Source organism: Ochotona princeps, chromosome 15 (assembly GCF_030435755.1).
Source record: "Ochotona princeps isolate mOchPri1 chromosome 15, mOchPri1.hap1, whole genome shotgun sequence".
Taxonomy (NCBI): Eukaryota; Metazoa; Chordata; class Mammalia; order Lagomorpha; family Ochotonidae; genus Ochotona; species Ochotona princeps.
Window position 1 is genome coordinate 47,989,156 of NC_080846.1, and position 14,647 is coordinate 48,003,802.

At 49.0% G+C, this 14,647-nt stretch overlaps 1 protein-coding gene and 1 long non-coding RNA gene across 5 annotated transcripts in view; one reads left to right on the top strand and one right to left on the bottom strand.

Annotated features, from left to right (window-relative positions):
- Window positions 1–14,647, bottom strand: part of ANKS1B (ankyrin repeat and sterile alpha motif domain containing 1B) — a 1,050,054-nt gene that overhangs the window by 5,853 nt on the left and 1,029,554 nt on the right. For all 4 annotated transcript variants that reach the window (XM_036492291.2, XM_036492289.2, XM_004583128.3 and 1 more), the window contains 3 exons: window positions 14,473–14,484; window positions 13,511–13,597; window positions 8,577–8,714 (listed from right to left, as the gene is read on the bottom strand). In XM_036492291.2, coding sequence (XP_036348184.2) covers window positions 8,577–8,714; window positions 13,511–13,597; window positions 14,473–14,484 — 237 coding nt within the window. The remainder of the gene's footprint in view (window positions 1–8,576; window positions 8,715–13,510; window positions 13,598–14,472; window positions 14,485–14,647) is intronic.
- On the top strand, window positions 1,720–6,186 carry LOC131482021 (uncharacterized). Its single transcript, XR_009246711.1, has 4 exons — window positions 1,720–1,819; window positions 3,021–3,191; window positions 3,774–3,879; window positions 5,995–6,186. It is a non-coding gene; the product is annotated as an uncharacterized LOC131482021 (long non-coding RNA).

Sequence of the window (14,647 nt, forward strand, 5' to 3'; positions counted from 1 at the left end):
GGTTGTGAGTGCCATGAACTGGAGGCTGCTCTCTGCCATCACATTCTGCCATCACCAGGCAAAAGCACCAGGAGCTGCTGCAGGAGGCTGGGTGGCCCCGTAGTCAGGCAGCTGCAAGGAGCAATGCTGAGTGTAGGCAGCCGATCCCAGCGCTGGCCCCAGCTGTGGGAGGCAGAGGTCTGTGACCCATGCTGGTCCCAGGAAGCGCTAAGGTTTCCCTTCACAAACACCAGCTCAAGCCACGGAGCTGGAGCATCCTTTTGAGTCGGCGTAGTGACTTCATTTTGGTACTGCTTCCATGAGCGTGAAGTCAAGGTCGGTTTGCTGTGGGCTCATCACCTCCCACCTCTCAAATGTGGCACCCCGGGCCATGACTGCCCGTCTCCTTCTGCAACCAACCAGTGAACATATGTGAGCACCTGTGGGCATGGTGCTGGGGAGTGGGGCAAAGCTGGGCAGATGACCAGGAGGAGCATAAGCTTGGGTCTCAGTTTTTCTCACCTTTACATGGGATGGGGCTTAAAACCCACTGAACTGTACTGAGAATCAGTAATGACAACTGGCCAAACATTTGTGATTTGCGTGCAGTATACTTTGCTGAGTGCTCTCCAGGGACTATCTGCTTGCATCTCAACATCTCCACTATGTAGGTCTAGCCTGCCTCCTAGTTTGCATGTAACTAAATCAGTTGCAATCACAGCGCTTGCTCATGGAGCCAACACCTGGCTGGGCTGGGATTTGAGGCCAGGCGTTATGACGGGCTGTGCCTTCTGCTCGCCTATCCCTTGGAACCATCCTGAAGATTCCTGTGAACATGAAGTCATGAAGCGGTTGGCTAAGGGTCATGGACTTAGCCTGTGCCTCCTGTCAGGTCTAGCTGAGAGCCACCCAGCACAGGGTGTGTTTGTAATCTGACAAGAACTACCGATCCCATGATTCTCAGCCTACCTGTGCCCAAGATGATGCCAGGGTGAGAGGTTACACATTGAGCACCAGCAGCTGCTGTGTAGGGCATGCAGCCCACTCCTGGGGGAACAACTCCCCAAGAGCCTACACCTAATCACCTCTGCTCCTCTTTCCCAGGGACTGAGATCTGTGAGCATGGGCAAGAATATTCAGTCAAGTGACTAACGTTTTCATTAATAGGGAACTTGAGGAGACTATATGAATGCCTGCAGTGGAATACTAGGCAGCTCGTGTGAATGACTGGGATGTACCTGAATACATGGTTACACTTGCATCTAAATCAGGACAATGAACTAAAAGTGAGATCCTCTCCAGGGCAGGGGGGAGGGGTTCCCGCATCAGTATGCAGAACAGAGTGTTCTAAGCTCTGAGCTTCCTGGGGACCAAGGCAAAGAAGAGAAATGCAGTGATCAGATGCTTCTTTCCTTGCAAGAGAAGCATGTTCCTCTCAGAAAGCAAAACCCAAACGACACTGAAGTTGGAGAGTGCTTTTTATTCTAGGTCCTCATTTAGGATTACTGTGTCTTGTCCACAGTGGAAACCTCCAGACCACAGGCTAGTCGCCTTGGGGTCCCTCAGGGAAAGTGCAGTCCAGCTACTGGTGGACTCTGGGAAGCTATGGAGACAGAGAGCCCAGGGGCACCCGGCAGGGGCCCAGCGGAGGCCAGGTCTGGGTTGGGGTTTTGCGTCTGCCCCTTTCTGTGTGAACCTGGGCAAGTTACTCAGTCTCACGTTCCTCCTCTGCACCGTGTGCTCGTCTAGGGAGTGTGGGAAGCGACGTCTTGCTGAGTTGCTGCATGGTTGCTCCTACAGCTGTCTCATCACTCTCCGTGGGAATGAAATAAGGTAACAAGTTAAGCTTCCCACTGTCTCCTTATATATACTTCCATTCAGCCCCAGGCAGCTGATCGGTCCCAGCTGGATCTCTACGCCAAGTCAGATCCTTACGTGTTCAGTTCTCTGCACTTGGAGTAGAGAGAAGTTTTAGGGCTGCGGGTCAAAGGAAGAGCTGGGTCAAAATCAGTTGAGTAGATGTTGTGATCACTCCGGGGTTTACTTTGTTCAACCCATTGCTGCCTGTGTGGCTGACAAGGTGTGCCAGTCAGACACAAGCCTGCCCATCACGTGGTGCAGATGGCCATAGGGAAGTGAGCAGAGGGGAGGGGGCCTGGGTGGGGCAGTTCAGGCCCAGGCTGCGAGGCTGTGCTCCAGAACCACCTTTCTGACCTCTAACAGTGCTTTGTGTTAGCATTAGGAAAGCAATGCTAATGCAAATGCGCTTAAAGGGGGCAAACGTGTTGGCTTCAGAAAGCTCCAGGCCCAGACCTCACTTTCCTTTGGCCTCCAGGGGTCAGCAGCGACACTTGCTCAGGCCGGCAGAAGTTCATCTATGTTGTAGAGAGGGTGTAGACCTTTGAAGCCAAGGGTTGAGTGTGCATATGGCAGCCACATGTGGAGAAGCCTGGGGTGTCACCAGGAGTCTGGCCAGGCCTGCCGTACCGGTGCTGGTGAGCAGAAGCCATCAGCAAAGCCCTCTCATCTCCTGGGAATGATACACCTACAGCTCCCACCACTGCCCAGAAAGAAGGGCACTGAGAGCTCCAGGATTCTCAGACTGTGTAACTGATAGAGTAAGACACCAGCTTCCAAACATCTTGCAGGTGCACACACAGCTGAGGGCATGTGAGAGGGGCAGCCTATTACCCAAAGGCCCGGATGCAGGTATTAACACTCCACCTGCTGGTGCTTCCAGAAACAGTGACCAAGAGGCTAAATTTCATCTCAGAAAATGGGGCCATTCTGATGATCACGCTGTAAAGCTATTCTCAGAGGCCAAGCATTTGCCTGCTGTAAAATGGCACCTTTTCTTGGTAAGACTACGGTTGTGCATCTTCTGCATGTGCATGAGTGCCTGCTAGTCCTGGAAGATGTCGGTTCCCCCAGGAACCTTCTCTGAATCTGTCCCCTTCCTGTCTGTCCCACACTCCCAGTAAGGAGGTCATAACTCTACTGACATGTGGCTTCTGTCATGATTTTCCCTTTATGGGTCCCAGTCCCCAGATGGCTGAGCTTCTGGGAGGGTTCTAGTGTTACCTGCAAGAATGCAGCTTAGGAGGGACAGGGAGGCTTGTGTCTGCGACTGGCACACCTTGTTGGCTTCCCCGAAGCAAGGAAGCCGCCCTGGAGGATCCTAAGAGGACTTGCATCTTAAGGATAAGCCCAGGGTGAGTGGATGGCCACCTGCTCTCCCCTGCCTTCTGCCCCAGAAGCAAACATGGGTAAAAGCCTTACAGAGGGGAAATTGTTTCTCTTTCCAAGACTTGGGTGGGATTTCAAAGACCCCATTTCTCTTCAGGCTGTAGTTTGTTTACACTTCTTGTTTTCTGAAGACCTTGTTTACTACTTGTTTCACCTACGTCTTGAGGTGAAAATAGAATATTCTGGGCATATGCACAGAATTTATGAACATGTCTTTAGCTCTACCCACAGTTCTCCCTATTACCAGCAAGCAAGTATTCTTACTAGATGAGAGAAATACATACTGACCAACCATAGGTCACCAACGTTTAGAAATAAATTTCAAGAATTCTGCTAACAACACTAGCTGGGCTAGGACAGGTATCAAGTGTCCAAAATCCAGATTGGAACTGCTTTTGGATGCCATTAAATGTTCTTCAAGCACCAGATTTCTAAGGGTGCCAGGAACATTCCACTGCATCTGCCAAGGTGTGGTTCATGTCTCCCCAAGTATGGGAAATTAATTAGTGCTTGGTCATTAAATTGCCACTTGTCTTCTAACATTCCAGGTATTGCATGGAGGCCACTCACTGTGGCCCAGGGTCCCCTGATGTCATGGAACCACGGCCTGAGGCAACTGGCCAGCATGCCATAGGGACCAATCAACCAGGGCAGGTAGGAAACAGTCTTTGTTCTGCTACTTGGTGAGGATTTGTGGAAGAAAGTGTGGAGGACAGAGATTGGCAAGTTCCACTTCCCTGTCTTCCAGGATTTAAAAGCTCCTAGCAGGAGTCCTGGAAATGGGACACTCAACAAATCCAGACCCTTCTCATACTGACTGCTGGAGCTGGTTTTTCTGAATTGGGCGTTCCCTTTCTTTGGCATTGTTCCCTTGGTATCTTCAGGGGAAGAGCTCCAGGACCCCCCAGTGATGCCAACCCTACGGATGCTCAAATCCTTCATATACCATAGTGTGCTATTTACATGTAACCCACACCTAACCTTTAGTAATCTAGAGCTTACTTACTATACAATATATAATACAATGCACATACTATGGAAAGTTATACTGTTGAGGGCATGACAAGAAAAATAAGTACAATTGTAGTTCTTTTCACAAATATTAGAGGGTTATTTTAATCAACTTAAAAGGCAGAGAGACAGAGAGCTTCCATCTGCTGGATGATTCTGCAGATGCCTACCGTAACAGCCAGCATGGAGCTGGGAAAAAGGTAGGCACTTGGAATAGCCTCCAAACCTCCCATGAGGGTGGCAGCGCCAAGCACTAGAGGTGCCATTCACTGCTCCCAGGAGCATTAGCAGAAAGCTGGCTTGGAAATGGAGTAGCCAGCACAGCACGCAAACACGTTCTGCAATGCTGGCTGTAGATGTCCCATGCCATGGCTCAACCCACCACACCACAGTGCCCACTCCCTTCAACATTTTTAATCCATCGTGGGTTGAATCCTCAGATGCGACTGACTTGTGGCCCTAAAGGTCGGACTATAAATAGAAATGACCTCTCTGCTTACTGCAGGTGCCTGTGCCTGAGAGCACCTTTAAGTTGTCACTCTCCAAAGTGACCACATTTGCACACTAAAATGTTCAGTGTCCAGCTGATCCCCCTCTGGGGTAGCCTGCCCTGCTGGGCCCTGGCACAGCTCTGAGAGAGGCTGGGTATGACTGTATTTGTTTACTGCTGCTTTGCCAGATGAAGAGCAGGGATTTGTCCTGACTCCTGGTGGGCCCGTAGTGATGACAGCAGTGTGTCTTTCTATGGCATTTGTCTTGTCTCCTCAGACATGGACCACTGGTAAAAGCAAACGTGTCATAAGCCCACCACAGGGATGTAACTCCTCAGCCAGGTCTGACCACCAGAGCACCCGTGACTGCTCTCCCTGGGGGGGCCAGGTCTGTGTCACCTCATCTGATCCCACCAGGCCACAGGAGGTGAGTGTGACGCTGATTTCCACGTTACCAGTACGGCAGCAAGGCTTCGAGGCATTCTTCCCAAACTATGAAGCTAAGAAGAGCCAGTTTGGAATCTCAGTTGAGGAGGACTTAGTTGATTTGATTCTGTCAGCAGGGCGTTATAAAGACTGCAGTGGGCCCTCTTACCATGCCCGCAGCACCTCTAGGTCCAGCCACCAACAGGAGATAGGAAAAAGACTGTTTACTGAACATCGGCAGGCTTTTACTCCTGAAATTACTACCATCACAATTCAGTATAACTGCACATTAAATCATTTCTGCATTAGTTATGATATTAAAGTATATTACAGGATGGTTGTAGGATGTTGTGCAAATAGTACACTATTAATATGTAAGGGACTCAAACATCTACAGATTGGGTATGGGGTAAGGGACTGGAAAAAAATCCCACCTCCACATTGATGGTAAAATACATACCTATAAATGTTTCAAATCCCTATTCTACATTTACATAAAGATGAGTTGCGTCTAAGGTACTGAGGATGGTCATGAAAAAAAAATATCCCCAGACACTTTCACTTTTGGCCTTTAGGGATTGGTTAGTTCGCTCTGACTTCTGCCAATGGGTGGACCCCTAGCAGGGTTAATTTCCCTGTTCCTTGTTAGAGGCGCCCGAAGGCCAACACCCTGGGAATGCTACCTCTTATTCAGCCAGGGACCATTAGCTGCTCTTGCTGAAGGGTTTCAGCTGGCTGGGCGGGGCCTTCACTCTGAATGCGAAGGACCAGCCAGGGAATGCGCGTCAATCTTGAACCCTCTGTGAGCTTCTGCATCTTCTATAGCCATTCGTTTTTACAGGATCACCATCAAGCAGTTTGAGGATCGTTTTCAATGGAAGAAAACGAGAAGCAGAAGGTGGAACGCCACCCCCCTCGAGGTACGATTTGTAGTTGTCAGGTGTCCACTAAGTGACATGACAGAGGCAGACCTGCTTTGGCACCTTCAGGGTCCCACTTGGTGGCACGTTAGCCATAGGTCCTTCTCTGCCCCTTGGATGTCCTCTCAGGGGTTTAAGAAAGGAATCAGGAAGTTAACCTTCACAACTGATGAGAAAAGCAGGAAAGGCGCTTGGGGCAGCGCCACAGGCTGGTGTGGTGAGCTCGGTGTCGTCTCTCTTGCCTTGCTTGCTACAGGAGGGGGTCGAGCACGTGACCAGGTTTTCCTTGCACATTGTCATTTCCTCTTTCTCCTTCGCATTCAGCTTGGATCCATTCATGGCCCACGTTCAGGCAAGACGGTGCCCGGGAGAGGAAGCTGTGTTTCCAACCCCTGCTTCCCACTAGCGCTGAAGACTTCCACTACCCACACGTGCCTGAGCCTGGCTCATCTGCACTGCACACCGAAGATGATAGAATGTGGGAGTTGCAAGTAAGAGAAGATGAGCATGGTTAAATATACCTAAGCCCGCAAACATGTTCTCCATAGAGCAGTGAGAATTAACATGGATCCAGCAGCAGAACCGTAGCTTTGGATGCTAGTTTATAAAAAAACTCTTCAACAACTCAGACTAGTACATGAGGTTCTTTCCTGATTTTTAAAGCAAATTTTATACCCCTCACTCCAGAGAATGCATCAACATTTTTTCCTGCTCTGTGGTTAGGGGCAAAAAAAAAAAATACATTGTGGTGTTGTATTATGCAGTAGTATGATAATGGATTGTGTATTGGGAAAGTGGGAGATCTTTCATGTTCTCATCCTAGCTAAATAAGTGAGGAGACCTGTTTACCCTGATTTGAACATTATAGAATATTATGTACCAAGAAATAGGTACAATCTTGAAGTCTACTAAAACATTTGTAAAGAAAAAGACTTGAAGTGGTTCCTCTTTGCTTTTCTGACAGAGGTCTCTTGGACTGTGTTGCACAGGTCCAAGCCCTAGGTGGATGCGGGGAGAACGGCAGGTGACGATTAAACACCTGCATCTCGCAAGAATGGCGGGTTGTGTGACGGCGGCAGCAGCGCCCTGGAGCTGTCCTTTCCTGGAAGCCCGAGCGCCATGCCTTTAATCAGCGCGGAGATCCTGGGGGCAGCCGGGCAGGGTTCTGCTTCGCAGGCCTTCCTGTCACCACCTACCTCCTTCATAGGATTCTCCACAGGCCTCCCAAAATAGAAGGAGTGTGTTAAAGGCCTGTGAGCAATCTTTCCCATTTTCAGTCTTTTAAAAACTGCCAAGAGTGAGCAGCATGATACAAAAGCTCACTGGTGGACCCTGGGGTACCGTACATTTTAGACTATGGTTGGCTTCCATCCATGGTATCTGTCACACCCAGAAAAATTATATGAAGTGACCTTCTATGCATAGCCTTTCACTGAGGCCTGGCCTCTCAGAAATACATAACAGCATGCTTTTTGTCTAATTCTTTAAACACATATATTTCAAACCCAGCGAGCTAGGTAGAATAGCTCAGTGTAAGTCATTTTATGCTCGCTGTCCTCCTGCTTTTATCTGCTCCATTTGCACAGTGCTCACTGCTCTGCGTCAGCGATGTGTTGCAAGCAGCGTACATCACCATCAGGGCAGATGCAGCTGCTTCTCAAAAGCCACCGGTCGTTTCCTTTTCCTGAGCTTGTAACATATGAACTAGTTCTCAGGATGACAGTAGCACAACAACACCACAGTCTCTAGAAAAGACGGCCCAACTCTGGGTTCCCGGTTATGATCTGTGCATGGCTGACTCGCCTTGTACTCACCATACAAAACTACAATTACCATACGAGGCCAACACGGCTTTACGCCTCAGAGCTTTAGATAATCCGACCCAGACGGGGAAGGAACAAGGAGGCTGAGTTCTATTATACTTTGCACCAGAGCAAGGCGATGTCTCCAATCTGAAAAGTGATGTGAGCAGCTGAATGAGGGTAGCTGAGATACCCAGCTGGTAGGGTCAGAGTTCTAAATTATGGGCAAGAGTTAACATATCTTGGGGAACTCAGAAAAGCTGAGTCTGCCCAAATAGGTTTAATCTTATGGGTTGAATCAAAATTCATGTGAAAGCTGTGAGCCCCTAGAATCTTGGAATGTGATGGTGCTTGAAGACTGTGCCTAAAACAAGGCCATTCCAGCAGGTCCTAATCCAGTCTTACCGAGGTCCTTAAATGTGGACACAGACGTCTGTCGACAGATCATGTGGGTTGCACAGTGAGAAGACAGATGTGCAAGTCGGGGTAGCCTCCTTGCTGGCACCTAGGCTCTTGGGCAGGTAGAGCTATAAGCTGCCTCTCTGTGGTTTGAGCCCTCTGACTCGCGATAGTCAGTACAGCACTAGTATGTTCATATACTTGACAGAACCTAACAGTTAGCAACCAAGTCTTATGCTCATCACAAACTACACTTTCAATGAAATCCAGACACGATTCCCCAAACAGGAATTGGCACTCACCACGTCGAAGGCAGTAAACACATGACAGTAATGGTGACTGGACTTGAGATCTTTTGTGATGTAAGCAAATGTTGAGAGGTCTTCTGGGTCCTGGGCAGCACAGGAAATGTTACGGATTTCATGCTCAGCAATTATGTTCTGGAAGAAAGGACAGAAATGACCATTTAGCTGCCTTTGTAAACCAGCCTGTTTCAGAGCCAAGAGAAGTAACGGGAAAGTGTTCGCTTTCCTTCTCCAAAGCGATCCGGGGCACTCCCGGTGGGCCAGTGCACACGCAGTCTGGAAGGAATGTTTTCATTTAATTAAAAACATCTCAAAAATAGTCATATCCTGGGGCAGCAGTCCTCACCAAGTGCTGTCTGGTGGCAGACACTTTTCAAAAACCAAGTCACCAGTCTACGTTTTACTGTTTCCGATACCCACATCCACCTGTAGGAAGGCAGCCCAGCCTCCCGCTAGCTCTGTCCCTTTGTACCGGTGGGAGGAACTGCGGCCCCCGGAGACTGTCGAAACCCCCATGGCCTGTGCTTGTCCATAGTTCCCGTCCTCCCAGGGTCAGGGCAAGTACAGAATGAAGTCACCATGGGCTCTCAGTGTGGGGTGGGGGGAAGGGAAACCCCACACCGCCATTTTAAGCCTCGGATGCCTGGCTTGACTCTGTGCCCCATGGATGGAACATTGCGTTGCTAAGCAGACCCCCCATCAATAATGGGCCTGTGGTTTCTATCATTCTTCTAGCAGTGAGGGAACCACTGCTTAGAGTTTAGATGCCTTACATAGAGCAGGCAGTGAAGCTAGCATTGACTTTGGGGTTGCCTGGCTGGAGGTCCCAGTATCTTTCAAACACACTGCGGTGCTCTTCTTCATCCCCATCTGACCAGCTTACCAGAGTTACATTTTCCATCATTTCTTCATGCGTCCTCCATCCCGTCCCCGTGCCTGCCTGCCACTGAGAAAAGCTGGCGGGAGGAAAGGGTTAAGTCCTGTTGTCTTGAAAGCACAAAATAATCTTGGAGCATCACCTTGGCTGTGGCCCCTGCTAGAATCTGATATGTACACGTATTTAAAAAGAAAAATCACGTAATAGTGCATCTCTAATTGTCTACTATCCCAGGAGCTTTCAGCTGTTGTCACAGATCTACAGTCCCTAGTGCGTTACTTATGCTAATGACTTTCTCATTGCACAGTCTTAAATAACCTGCCATCGGTGCAGTGTGCTGCAAATACCCACCAATGCCTGCAGATGCTTAGAGAACGCCCTCACCTGCCAGCACCCCCAGCAAGCGCTTCACGTCCCTCATCCTGTCGAGCCGTGTGATTGGAAGGCAATTACAGAATTAACACATAGAAGAGAATGAAGCCAGTCTTCCCTATTTCCTGTGTGTTGACATTATCTGCAGTGCTCTGTTAATAACTCATGCTGAAAACTGGAATTCCATGAGCAAGCAGCGTTCTATTCAAACATATGGTTTCAAAATCAGAGGTTGTGAACATCTTTTGCCACTCAGATAGCAATTCTAAAAGCAGAAAATGAAATTTAGGAATATGTCTTCAAATGAAGTGTGGTGCGAAGGCCTTCACCCATGACTTGGGTTTGGGGCTGCCCTTACCTGGGAAGTCTGGCCTCCCCTGTCCAGGACGCCTGTCATGGGAAATCAAACACTCCAATTTTAAATTGGGTTTGTACTTTGCACATTCTTGAGATCCTTTGCTAGTGAGTATATGGTAGCTCAACTTCCTGGGGAAGCGTTACAGCACAGTGTCCTGTGAGTTTTACCCTACCAAACTCTCTGAAAATCGCCATTCACAGGATGCTATTCTTGTCACTTTGCAGAGGTTTGTGGTACCATCACGGCCCCGGGCAAAGCTTCACAGTAGGTCCAGTGTGTCTCGGGAGTTCTCTCTGCCCCTTCCTTTCCAGACTGTCCCCTCCGTTACCTGCAGCTTTCCTTCTCTAGTCCCCACCGTGGCCTGTGTTCTCTGATGGTCTCTGTACCGAAATCTGACTCCTCCACCACTGAAACTCACAGTCCTCTGTCTAAGGAAGAAAGCAGGTTCAAAAAAATATGCTGCAACTAACAAGTTTATCCGTACAGGCTTTTGAAAAACACTGCTCTTCAGCTCCTGCTGATGTCATACAGGTAGGAGGAGAGGAGAAGGTGTATTTGAATAAAACTTTGTGAGCTATTCCTGGAGCTGGAATGTGGTTTGGACCTGGGTTGGCACTACCGAAGCGGCTGCCACTCTGCACCATCTGCCTTTGCAGAATTCAGCCAGTTGGCTACGTGTAGGATGACTGCAAGCCCAAGGACACTGCAGCTGCAGCCCCTGTGGAGCCGGCATGTTAGGCTCTTCCCTTGGAGGAGGAGTCAGCAGGGAGCCCTACGTGCCTTCCACCTGCTGCTGGGCATCCAGCAGCGGCTCCTCCACAGATGGAAGCAGGTGTCCTCCTGCTGTGCAGGCCTTCTGGTTGGACTCCTGGCGTTATCGATTGGCCTTCACCTCTAAGTATGTTCTACAGAGGCCTGGGCACAGGCTCATCCTGTCTGTTCTTCGGGACAGCTGGGCAGCTTACTGCCTTCAGCAGGGATTTTGTTTGCCCATCTGTTGCCTGGAATTGAGAAACAGCTAAAGAGGTACCTGGTTGGCGAGTGTGGAACACAACCGACTTGGGGTACCAATTCACAGTGTGTCTCTAGCAAGTGTGTGATGATGAAGGGACAGAAATGTGCCCCTCTCTGCTTCCTCTTCCCACTGGGCTCCACCAGATAGGGCTTTTCTCCCAAGCTTCCTCCTGGGATCAGGTGCTCTGGAGGGACCAGAGCAGCCCCTTCGGAAAGGGTCCTCTAGCATGCGCAGCAGCTGGGCTGATGTAGCCGGAGACCCCTGTAAGGCCTCCCAGAGCACACAAGCGCGGTGCGATCTGAGCTCAACTCTGAGCTGCTTAGCAGCAATGTGTCCTACTTAACAAGCCAACAAAACTCTTGTTTAGGCAAATGTTCTGCATAATTTTGTGCCCCACACCTCAAAATAGCATAAGCCCTATTGGAAGATGGCATTACAGGAAAAAAAAATCAAGAAACAAATAGCAACAACAACAACAAACTCTACCAGAGAAGGCAAAATAGTAGAAACAGATGCAGGCTCAGCACTGTCCCTAATTTAGTCGGGAGGTGGGGGAGACTTAGGAGGGAGGCACGGTGGACCCCAGCCTTGACCGAGCAGGTCACTTCCTTGGGGGACACTGCTGCTTGGCAGACTGTGCACAGCCCTCAGGGCTCAGTTCCTGTCGAGGGCCACGTCTGGACTAGGAGGCTACAGGAAGCTGATGATGAAGTGCTTTATCTAAAACATTTTACTGCTGCATCTATTTCCAATTCCATTTGTAATTCAAGATTGCTTTCTGCTTCTTCCTTTTAAATCGGGATTAGTGAGTCAATCCTTTTCCTAAGTTGCCAGGCAGTGCATTTATGAGTTTATAACCAGGCACCTAACTCTTTTCCTGTGAACTCTGCCAAAGTCATTGATTTATTAGAATAAAAGGAAGCAAGTGCTTTGCTGGCAGTGGGGGGTGGTGCTCTTTCAGATAGTCTAATGGGGGCCACAGGATGGGGAGAATAGTTAACACACGGTGCATTATCTCTGGAGGAGTAGAAAAAGCATTTGGTTAGGGAGCGGGAGACTCCTGATCAACGGGTGGGCGGCGATGGGGCAGCGTTCAGCCAAGGCACCGAGGCCTTTTGGAGTGCCAGGTGCCCTGCAGCATGCATCAGCCCTCTCTGTCTTACTAAGGCAGGGCCGAATGGATGCAACGGTTCAGATTGAGACTAAGATCTGAGGAAGGAGGGGTGTCTTTTGGCATGCCTTTGCACAGACTTGCTGGTAGCTATCACCAGAAATACTGAAATCATCCAATATCCTTACACTAAGGCCTTCATTTCAAATCGTAGTGGCTCACCGAGTCAGGACCTCCTAGGGGTGGAGGTCCTGGTAAAAACAGCCAGCGATCCCAGTGTTTGTCCCTGCGCTTCTCAGGACCGAGTCACTGCAGACGCACACACAGAGACATCCGACTACCACGTTTTCCTCACCACTACTGGAAGGTGAGCCTTCACACCTGCTGAAGCCCACCCTGGGCCCTGGCTGGGGCGAATGCAACCTGCTTGTCCACATTTGACATGAAAGCCCCCACACTGTCACCAGTGGGTGCCATCACAGCAAGCCTGACCTCCTTCGCTGATTGTGCCCTTTAAGGAAACAATCCTGTTGTAACTGTTCCATCTCAGCAGCCAGGAATCCAGTGCTGTTATAGAATAACCGAAGTCACACGCTGTGTTCCTTGTGTCAGGTATTCATCTCAAGTACCAAAGAAGAGACACACACATCTCTAGCGGAAGTGGACACAAATGTACCCGCCCTTCACTAACGGCAGAACGATGACAGTGCTGCCACTTCATTCTGTATGGGGACTTAAACACCTTGTGGGGTAAGTGGAATTAAAAGGCAAGCTTATCCTGGGTTTTGACACCAAGAAAAAAAAAAGAGGTTAAGTTTATCTTGGTGCAAAAAGTTGGAAATTCGTGCATTGTGTTTTCATAATAAGCATTTCCATGTCCTCTGAATACCCTGAGTACAGGTATTTTTTCCTGTATATCAAAGGGTTGTGCCAGGTAAATGGCCATGCTCTATAAGAGACGGTATCATGGGAGAGTGAGAACAGTGCATGAATGAATCTCAAAGCCCCCGAATGTACCTTTCTATATGTCTGAGTGTGTGCGCACATGCGTGTGACCACAGGTGTGAATAGCACTATGGAAGTGGGGGTGAGGAATGGTTAAAATGGAGGAACATGAGGCATCGTGAGAGCAAAGGATTTTAAGTCATGAACTCAGGACTGCACTTGTGTCTGAACCAAAGAGACGTGGGGCACTTACCTTATTTGTTGCGTCAATAAACTTGACTCCCTTATAGGAGACGGAAAGAATAATAGTAGGGACCTTCTTCATTTGCTCTGTAGACTTCTGCAATTGAAATCAGAAAGCTGTTAGAGAAGTTTGTGTTGCATAGCAACTGAAGCACAGAATTTTTCCTCTTGAAAGATAAAAATGAACACAAAAGCAGTGTGCACGCACACATGCATGCACACACACACACACACTAAACATACACCAAGCACACGCTAAAGCTTTTCCTTTGGGCTCATAAAGTATCTCTCTCATATCCCCATCTATGGCTTCCTGCTGGGGAAGGGGTATTCCTCTACTCTGATGCCAAAGGTAGAATATAGAGCCTCTCTCTCGCTGCTCTCAAATGAGCGTGCCTTCGACAAGAGCTCGAACAGGTCAGGTTTACCTGCAAGGGGTACACCAGCACTAACTAAGCATATGGCACCACTCCCCCTAGACCCCAGATCTTCCTACTCAACCTTTAAGGTACTGGCAAGTTTGGATAGGTACTTCAAACACCAGCCGAAGCACAGTGCTGCGAATTATTCTTGAACCTTGCCAGATTCATAAAAGCAGTTGTCATATCTACAGCAGGGTCACACATGAACCCGCAGGCTGTAACCGCCCGATGACAACCAAGCACCCCCAGGGACAATCTGTAGTCTAAAATATGGCATCATGCTGGCCAGCCCAAGTAACCCAAGTTCATGGTCCGGAACGGCTGCCCTCCCTAAGGCTTCGTTCTCACGACAGATGTGCACACTGCTCTAATGAGCACACAGCCTGCAGCTTCCAGTTTGCAAGAAGCTTTCTCCATAATTCAGAGTAGGCCTTTGGTGGTTGTTGCTGTGCCTTCTCATTCGTTCAGCACCAGTCACCAACAGTCAGATGACTACATTCCCATCTCTGGGTAATCTTAATAATCACATCAAACAGCAACAAGAACCTACCTGACAGTTAGCCTGATGGGTTTTTTTTCCAGGTTTAGACAGGTGGGAACACAATAGGAGAGAAAAACATATAAAAAGGTGAGAGAGGGAATGACTTCAATAATTCACCAACAGCACAGATTCATTAAAAATAAAGAATGGCACGAAAGGAAAGGCTGCCCTACGGATACCTGTA